The sequence below is a fragment of the Aplysia californica genome, unplaced genomic scaffold (genome assembly GCF_000002075.1).
Source record: "Aplysia californica isolate F4 #8 unplaced genomic scaffold, AplCal3.0 scaffold00013, whole genome shotgun sequence".
Lineage (NCBI taxonomy): Eukaryota > Metazoa > Mollusca > Gastropoda > Aplysiida > Aplysiidae > Aplysia > Aplysia californica.
In genome coordinates this window covers 2,113,679-2,123,750 of record NW_004797283.1, presented here as the reverse complement: position 1 = coordinate 2,123,750, position 10,072 = coordinate 2,113,679, and the positions used below count along the sequence as shown (strand labels likewise).

General features: G+C 38.8%; 1 protein-coding gene across 1 annotated transcript in view; it reads left to right on the top strand.

Moving 5' to 3' along the window:
* The window catches only part of LOC118477951 (PDF receptor-like), a 196,863-nt gene extending 194,296 nt beyond the window's left edge, over positions 1-2,567 (top strand). Inside the window, exon 11 of the mRNA XM_035970720.1 lies at positions 2,065-2,567. Coding sequence (XP_035826613.1) covers positions 2,065-2,190 — 126 coding nt within the window. The 3' untranslated portion in view covers positions 2,191-2,567. The remainder of the gene's footprint in view (positions 1-2,064) is intronic.
* Positions 2,568-10,072: the final 7,505 nt, after the last annotated feature.

The following is a 10,072-nucleotide window of genomic DNA, read 5'->3' as shown; positions in this document are numbered from 1 at the left end:
AGGAGGGGGGGATGTTGTGGATGGGGGTAGAGAAATATTCTTTGGCAGAAAAGTTCCGATTATCAGTCACATTGTATCCTTGAGAAAGATTCGTTTACCCTCAGCTTTAAAAAAGGAGGTGGGGTGAGGGTGGTTTTGCGATGAGCTGCTGTGCAGCCTTTGTAATGGAGTTTATATTTTGCAGTATTTTGAATTAAAGGTTGTTTGTTCATGTACGGCCATGTATTCCATCCGATAGATAGAAAAGACATAATGATTTCACAATAGTTTCTTTGGTCTGCCAAATTAATTATGACAATTTAATACCCTTATCTCTCGAATAATGTACATCGTTTCAGCCTCTTTATTGCAGTTTGATTTGCATAGTGAAAAATACACTCGTATGTTCATCACTGTATGAGTAGCATAGTCCAGTCAAGACTGAAAATAATGGATTATACACCATCACAGAGTCAGAACGTTATATCCACGAGTGAGGCTTTATGAATGCCCTGATGAGAATCTCAAACTACGACATATTCCGACGGTCGCCCTTTCTGAGGTTATGTTTTATACAGTGTGAGTGTTTTTACGCCTCCATCGACATAATTTAGACAATTATTATTTAGGAGGCCTGCATCCTAACCTGTCTGTCAGTGCCAATCTGGGCTAAGAAGGACAAAGTATTTCAACAGGAATATCGAACTACTGGATTAAATTTTCACCTCACTCGGGAATTGAACTCTTGTCTTCTGCGTGCGACAGCGAAGCGCCTTAGCGCTACACCGCAGACGTCGGTTTGTTTAGTTTTTGAGTAATGGATACACCAGCACTGAGTCTAAACGTTATATCAACGATTGAGGCTTTTTTTTAAATGTCAAACTAGATTAACAGCTAATGCCGAAGTTTAGTCACCTTTTTAAAAGTTTTTGACAATCGAAACGAGAACTTGAAATGATGACCTTTCAGTCATACTTGTGTTTTTGGTGCAGTGGATGATTAATGACGTTAGGTTTGTGTTGTCCATTGCCTCTGACTTACTATTCGAATGCTTTCCCCAATGCCAGAGCAAAACCCTCCACACACGCACAAACCAATGGCCCTCTTTCGAGCCTCAGCCTGGGGTTATTTTGAAAACACACGGAGCAACCATGCCTGGCGATATCGCCATTTTGTTTGGTTGGTTTACTCAGTCGGCATGGGACGTAGAGTTGTTTTTTTATGCATAACTTTGATTACTTCAACCTAGATCTAGATCTTGCATTTTGATTTGTATCAGATTCCTGGAAAATTTGACGCTGACAATGAATTTGAAGTGAAATTCGCATTTTTAATTAAAGAGACATATTATTTAACCCTACCACTCCTCTCCACCCTGGCCAATGGAAAAACAATTTGGTGCAGCCTAAATTCCTGGACCTGTGCCCGTCCTCATGAAATCGCGGCCACAGACGCAGAGATTTCGGCGGTTTTAGGAGTTGATCAGAGCCAGACTTGGGAGCACATTCCTATGGGTGTTGAGCGCTTAAGGGTAGAAAGGCAGGATTAAAGAATCCACCCCCGTAACAATTTAAATTCCGTTGACTGAGGCTTAAAACGTGAACCACAAAGAATTTGGTATGGAAGCCAGTCCTTAGTGACACCCCGAGCAGCGATATGTGATTAATGTTCCGTTGCTGATTCAAGACCTATATCCTTGTCAACATAGAGCTATGTGATTTATAATATTTTGACGCACTTTTAGCAAGTCTGTCAGCGTAGTGTAAATGCTGTAAGGTTACAGCGATTTCCAGAGATAAATAATAAATAAAATCTAGAAGTGGACAGGGGCATTTATGTGTGGGTGGTGTTCCTGTAGGTTCAACTGATTTTAATCTATTTGTGGGTGGATAATGTGCACTTGAAATGTACACGGTAGTAAGAGATAATTACACTGCATAATACAATGATATAATATATTATGATGTTTCTGCTTTCAGTTTACTGCTTCAGAAATATTTAGACTTATTAATATGGTATCGTATCTAAACACTTGTGAACAATCCAAAACATTTTCTCATGAAGCTGTTTTCTCCACTGTTTCAGGGTATCTTCGTATCCGTCCTCTACTGCTTCATGAACAGCGAGGTAAGACCTCCACATGTTTGTTTTGGACACTTCCTATGTGGACTTTTTGTTCCAACCCAGAAAGGGCGGAAAAAGTGTGTTTAGGAGGGGGGGGGGGGGATTATGGGCAGGCTTTCATGAGTAAGGTACACTTTATAAGTCACAAACTCTCTGGTGTACGAATGATATTGTTTCTATAGTATGTATCTGTTTGTCTTCCCTGCTCTGTGATCGGCTGTTTCATCCATGAAAGCATTCCCCCCCCCCCCACCCTCACTCTTTACCTTCTGAAGGTCACGGTGTGAGGCCCGCCTTAAAGATCAAGGCATCATGGTGAAATGAGATGCTCGTCATAATGACAAAATCGAAGAAACTGGCATTCTTCTGTCAATTTGGCAGTTTCTATCGAATTTTCGTCCTTTGATTAAAAAACATTACAGTGTGGATTTTACTGAAAAATGTTGATTAAAGGCACAACAATTTAAATTTGCAGTTTCCAAGGACTTTCAAGCTTTGGAAGTCGCCGAACTTTGGTAGCCATTTTCTCGCTAATTTTACCTCCGAAACCATGCGACCCCCACCTCCTTAAATCGCAAATATCTCGACTTCTGTTCATGATATATGAGTATATTATTTCACCAAAAGCAAGACAAATGAACAAACTTTAAAATGATCCCATTAACTCCACATGTCCAAAATTTGACGAGCGCCTGATTCCACCGTGTCTTGACACTAATCTGAATCAGGTTTACCAAAATAAATGATGAATGTTTTGTTCGATCTTGCCGCGCCGTAAAAGAAGGGAAGTGAACTTTGAATACACAACGTTTTACCGACGATAAGGAATAAATGTGTGCCTACTTGGTGAAATCAGGCTTTAGTCAAAATAATGAAATCGAAGAAACCAGAATTTTTCAGACCATAGAATTATTTTTATCAATAGAAATATTTTTGCTCAACACCATTTATGATCATTAAAAACGCATTTGTGTGTGGCCTTAACAGAAAGACCGTTGATCAAGGGCACAACAAGTATTTGTAGTTTCCGAGGACACATAAGCTTTGAGAGTCACCATACGTTAGCAGCCATTTTCTCACTATTTTACCTATGGCACCTGGTGACCTCTACATCTTTCACTAGCAAATATTTCGACTTCCATCATTAACAATAAATGGATATTATTTTTTAAAAAACGGAGACAAAAGATGGGGCTTGAAGACGAGACTAATAATTTTTAATATCCATGTGTCAAAAAATTGACTAGCACCTGATTCCACCGTGCCGTGACACAAACTCATAGTCTTGCAATGACGAAAACAGAGAGTCTTAACCTCTCACTCTTAAGTACAGCTTGTACCACGGAGCCCCGAAGTAGGGTATTCGGTCATTTGGGAATAGGAAAGCAGATGTCCCCTCGGTGACTCAACACGAGGTCGAGATAACAGGGTTGATCTAGATCAGAGCAATTTTTCCAAAATTGAAGAAGAAATGTATATCATTATGATATACTAGCACCTGACACACGAAGCAACACTTCACATTATTTTCCTTTCGCTTGCCTTAATACTTAGTAGTAAATGGCACGAAATACTTCTTAAACAAAAGATGGCTTAATAATAGAAGCGGACATCGAAGAGGAAGGGTTCTTAACCAGTGTTAAGGAACAACAATTAATTACGAAAACACTTTGAAGATACACGAACATGAGATCAAGATGAAACGAGTTATTTTCAAGTTTACTGCTTGCCAACACGACAGCAGTGTTAAATTTCATGAAAGAAAGTCGTGTGCCGTGATATTCGAGAAACCTTACGGGATATCAGTTTTAATCAAACTTCTTTGTACACCTCCTGGTCGATGTAGTTTTGCTTTGAACTAACTTGATTGGCACGTTGATTATTATAGGTCTGAACACGTTTGGGATATGATTTGGTTATTTTTAAAGGTTCTTTTTTCCAGCCTGAGCTGTTTCATGGTTTTGATTCCATCTCTCATTCAAGCCTGGACTAGTCTGTGTTATTTAAAAAGAATACGTCTGTTTAAAGGATTATGTTTTCCTTAGCGTCTGGGGTAGGGAGACAGGAGCACATCTGGTAGGAAACTGTTTCTTTTGTTTGTAGGAATATTATTTACAGGATTTTTTTAAAAGACATTGAGATGTATATCAAAGAAGCCTTTGAAAATTGATTTAGTAATTATTTCAATGTATTTATGGATTGTTATCATGTCCTTGTCTCTTGTTTTCTATTATAGAAGCTGAAAGTTATCATGACCTTTTTATTCAACAGAATTCTCCATTGTAACATTATTTCTTTCCCAAAACAAAAAAAAAGTACAACGCTACCAGGACCTAATCGTCCCATTTATTGGAATTGAAGAGTCTTAATTTGCACATAATCATGTTTTGGGTGTCCTCTTGTCTGTAATATGGCCCGTATCTGATCAAGATCGAGTTCTTTAATACAATGCTTCGTAAAACGTAGGATATTGGCCAATTAACCCTGTTCTATCCATTTTGTCCTGCTCCCCGCGTCGGTGAATTACGTCGATGGCTTGGTGTAAATGTCAGGAAGAACATTGAACCGATAATGTTCGGTTTTCCTATTTTGTATTAAGTATAGAGTGCTTTGCACAATTTCTTTTTGACACAAGACCTGGATGGGGGTGGGGAGGGGGGAGGGGGTGGGAGGTTATTAACGAATTTGTTTAGAGAATGGGAAGAGAGGGTGCTAAACTCAAGAAGTTTCATAATTTATGTTTCCTTTTTATTAGGTATGTATTTATACACATATTTGTGTCATCTATTTATCATGCACGTGCATGTATTTTTTCAACTTATGTATTTTGTTTTGTCATTGATTGATTGATTGATTAATTAATTCATTGATTGATTCAATTTATTCATTCATTCATACTTCTTATAAACCTTACGGTGGGGGCTCTCGTGGCCTAGAGGTTAAGGTGTTAGCCTCTCATTCAAAGGTCCCGGGTTCGAATCCGGGTAGAGACCAAAAATTTTTCTTCTCTAAAATTGTCTCCTTTCACCTCCTTTCCTGCTCTCTAGCAATGTTCTTTTGTCTGCTTTCATTTCCACTTTCTGCCCCCACCCCCTCACCTCCTTTGCCCCCTTCTCTGGGCCCCTGACTCTTTCTGCAGCCTTTCTACTGTTACTCCTTGGCTCCTCCTTACTGCTGTCTTTCTGCCAGACCCCTGATCTTCTGGTAGGAAAGATCTACACCTAGCCTTCTCGGACAAGGGCGAAAAATCTCGTAGGGCCCGTGTGCAAGTTGCGCACGTTAAAGATCCCTTGGTGGTCTAAAATCGATAAGAGTAGGCTGCGGCCGCCACACGGGCAAAATTCAAAATTTCCTACCAACTGAAAATATTAGGTGTTTCCCGCGCGCCCATATGACCTTGTGCAGTTGCGAGCGCCGTAAAACACTTTACAAAAAAACCAAAAAAACCTTACGGCAAAAAACCCGCAGGATGCAGAGAGCTTTAAAAAGGGGTTAATGTTTTTGGTGGGTTTTTTTACTCAACTCTTGTCGGAAATGAACGCATTTGTTCCGTGTTTTATGCAATACAAAAACAGTATATGATACGAAAATAAGTCCTCAAAATAAACCTTCTTTGGGGTTACGAAATGCTTCTTTCAATCCCATCTGTCTTGTCTGTACCTTGTCTTTGAAAATATTCTCACACGGCAAAAAGGACCAGTGGTCGATATCAAAAGAATATAGAACCTTTGGAAGAGGTGAGGACAGTTTAATTTGGATCGCAAAGAGTTTCTCGTGGGCATACTTACTGGGGTTTTTGTTGTTGTTCGTGTTCATCTGTTCTGTCTTCCCTTCGTCTGTTTTGTTTGTTGTTATTTGACTCCCTTCTCGATGGCAGCTTGCCTTTAGGAGAGGTAGATAAAAGAAAATTTACAGTCCATAATTTTATGAGTGTTTTTGATGTTTGAAGTAAATGGCAAGAGAAAATCCAGGTATGACACAGCTCTGGAAGCTGCAATATTATGTTTATATTTTGAATCTGTGTCTGATATTTAGACGAAGTCGACAAAAAGTTCAAAGAAAACAACAACAATAACAACAAAAGCAATAACAACAACAACAACAACAACAGCAACAGTATTTAGAAACCTCTGGCAAAAAGAACACTATGTCCCCAAATCAGCAAATAATTGGCATCATATTAATGAGAGGTCTTCATTGGTGTAAGAAAGCTACTATCTCTGTCTGTCTGTCTGTCTGTCTGTCTGTCTGTCTGTCTGTCTGTCTGTCTGTCTGTCTGTCTGTCTCTCTCTCTCTCTCTACGTCTCTCTTTCTCTCTCTGTCTCTCTCTCTCTGTATGTGTGTGTGTGTGTGTGTGTGTGTGTGTGTGTGTATGTATGTGTGTGTGTGTATGTATGTGTATGTGTTTGTGTGTGTGTGTGTCTCCCTCTGTCTCTCTATCTTTCCCTCCCTCTCTGTCTGTCTGTCTGTCTGTCTGTCTGTCTGTCTGTCTGTCTGTCTGTCTGTCTGTCTGTCTGTCTGTCTGTCTGTCTGTCTGTCTGTCTGTCTCTGTCTCTGTCTCTCTTTCTCTCTCTCTCTCTCTCTCTCTCTCTCTCTCCCTCTCTCTCTCCCTCTCTCTCTCTCTCTCTCTCTCTCTCTCTCTCTCTCTCTCTCTCTCTCTCATTCTTTATTTTTCCAATCTAACTCCCCTTATTTTTCTTTGACGTTTATTTTCAATGAGTTTTTATCTTTCGAAACATCACTTTGGTGTTTAAAGCATTATTACAGATTAGATTTTGCCTGTAGTTCTTGTCCTCTATCTTTGTTTGTAACAGTCAGAAGACGTATTGTAATACAAGAAACTTGAGTGCATGAATAGATTTTGGTACGTTTGTCAATCTGTGTGCGGCCAGAAACCTGTACTTAAACCACATTCGTATCCCGATAGACCTTGACTTTGATAGAAAAAGATTAATTACAGTTGTAAGACTGAAGCAAAACACCCACAGCTTTTCAGAACGTATCACTTTAGCAAACTGTTCAAAAGTTCTAAGCTCAGAAAGCAGTTTCTTTTCTTTAGAAATTGCATCTATATCGTGTTCTTTCTTGCTCTTTTCAACCTTTAGAATTGAAACGCAAAGAACACAAAAACATATGATATTTCTCGAGCATATGCGTCCGTTAAAACAATTTTGGGCTTTGTACATTCAAACAGCTGGCCAACTACTTGTTTTTCATTAGATGCTGAAACCTATAACAATAGAAATAGATGTGCGACGAAATGTGTGATGTCGGTTGTCTAAAGAAAGAGGAAATTACTCAGTCATCTTTTGACCGGTTACAACAAAATTTAGAAGGAACAAAATTCAACCATGAAGACATTACATTTGTAAGTCTGAAAAATACCAACGAACCTCCTTGAAAAATATCAGGTTTTAAAAACTTCAACCAAAATTAAGTGAAATGCAAAGCTTAGCAACTTCTTAAAAGTCAACCATTTATTGTTTTATTTCAAATATTTTTTTTAAAAACCTCTTTAACACCCCCCCCCCCCCCCCCCCTTCCGAGTCTCGTCAGTAATATTTGAGCAAGCACTCTATACAGATTGTTTTTCAGTGAAATCCACTTGAAAATGTATAACAAATGCTGAGCGCCCTCCTTCCCACCCTCACCCCCGCCCCCACCCTCACCCCTCTCCTCTCCTTTCATAAGATTTTGATAAAACATTTACCCTGTGAGTGGGAATATGTCGGCTCCTCCGATTTCATTATTTTGACAAGCACCTGATGTCACATGGATGCCACATACTAGGTTGTTACCAGGCATTTTGTCTGATCTCCAGAGATTGACGTATCTTGTTTACAAAGATCGAGTTGGCCCATAAATGGTAAAACATTTCTGAGGAGCTCTTCTATAAGAAAAACGAAACAAAATGTTTTGATCAACCACTATAGCAACATCTGTTTCTGTCGAGCACTCTTTTTTAAGAAACTGAACCTTTATTGTTTCATATATAATCATTCGGTCTGGTTTGTCAATCAGCGTAACAAAACTTAAAGGAGGCTGGTGGAATACTCAGAGGAAGACTATATTGCCGACGTCGTGGTGAAATCAGGTGCTAGTCAAAATAATGAAACCGGAGAAATCGATGTTTTTCTGCCCATCGGGCAATTTTATTTATCCATTAAAATTTTTTTTTACAAGTTACAAGTATTTATATCCATTTCAAATCACAATTCTGTTTTGATTTTACTTGGGGAATAAACGTAGATCAAAGGAACAAAAATTGTGTAGTTTTAATTTCCAAGAGTACTCAAGATTTGGAAGTAAACTTTGAAAGTCATTAATTTACTTGCTATTTTTGCCTCTGAAAGCCGGCGGTCCCCACATCCTTCACTCGCAAAAATCGACTTTTATTTTACTTAAGATAGATGGGTATTTTTTTCCATCAAAAGCAAGAAAAATGAACAAGCTTTAACATGACACCAATAACTCCAAATACCCCCAAATTGACGAGCGCCTGATTCCACCGCATCGTGGCACACATTGCTGACGTTATGGTCGCAAGGATGAGTTAAAAGATGCATGATGTATCGTCATAAATGTATATATGGTAGGCTACTCTTTTTGTTTTCTCTTTGTCTTAATATAACTTGTAGTATAAACGTTTGTGAAGTAATCTCCCTTACTTGATAAAGTCTGTTGTAAATTAAACTGGTCTCACATATCAATATTGATGGTTCATTATTTAATGATAGTATGTCCATATAGCATGGAGTGTAACTACTTTCAAGACAATAATGATGCTTGGAAAAGGCACCATCCTCAGATCAATATGATATTATCATTCAGGTACATCGAGATCAGTAGTTTGGTTAGCTCAGTTGCTATCATGCTGGATTATGGAGTGGATGACCACGGTATGAATCTTAGAATTGGCGTTTTAGAAGTCAGGTCGTTTTGTGGAGTTTTCAAGCCTCTCAACCCATTTATTCGGTCCTATCGGAAACGGACCTTAAATTCGGAGGCCCAGCCTCTTAAATAACCCCTTATCATGTTGAAAGGGGCGGTAAACCGATGCCCCCATTACCCAGTGGTTGGAGAGCTTTGAAATCTTCTCAAAGAACAAAGTTCGAGGATGCGCCATAGAGGATTCGACAAAAATGCTCCCGCATGACCGTCTTGCATATTACCGTTTGAAGAAACAATGCATTGAACTCCAGGGTTTTTTTTTGGTTTGTTCCTTGTTTGTTTCTATTAGTTTGCTTGTATGTTTGTTCATTAATCATATCCATACGTCGTGTTTTACTATCATATCCATACGACGTGGGGAACTCTGTGCCACCACTTTCAAAGAGGAAATGTACTCGTTAATCCGATCCGTACGCTTTGCCAGTCTGTCACAATGATTTTTCCGAGAAATACTGAAAGTCTCAAAGAGATCTTCGTTCTAAAAGTATTCTAAAACGTGAAGAATACAACCCTGGGGGTACAAATTGACCCCAGGGCGTACGGATAGGGTTTTAAAAAACTACTTGTTTCTCCTTTCCTTGAGTGATGTGCGGGCCTGGATGTTACCACTGCTGTCCAATGACTGTAACATGAGGTGCTATACATTGCTTGTACTTTTTTTGTAGTCTTATTTTCACTGATCTTCATTCACATCGAGCGTTTCACTTAAGCATGCTTTTCTTCATTTTGAAATAAACATGAAGCAAGCGGATGATGTATGTTATTCCCATTACAATTTAGGAAATGTGATGCGGTTTTTAAAAAAATTCCTTATAGTGGTAAATTCCTTGTTAGTTATTTAGTTAGTTTGTTTTTTATGGAGTTTTTTTTTTGTATCGGAGGGGTAGTTTTTATTGGGGTTGATACAGTAATAGGGAATGATTATATAAGACCTGGGCTCTAAACGTCTTTTGAAAGCTAGCTAGCTGTTGTTTAGTGTTTCTATATTTACATGTTTTAATGTTTAAGCATTATTACG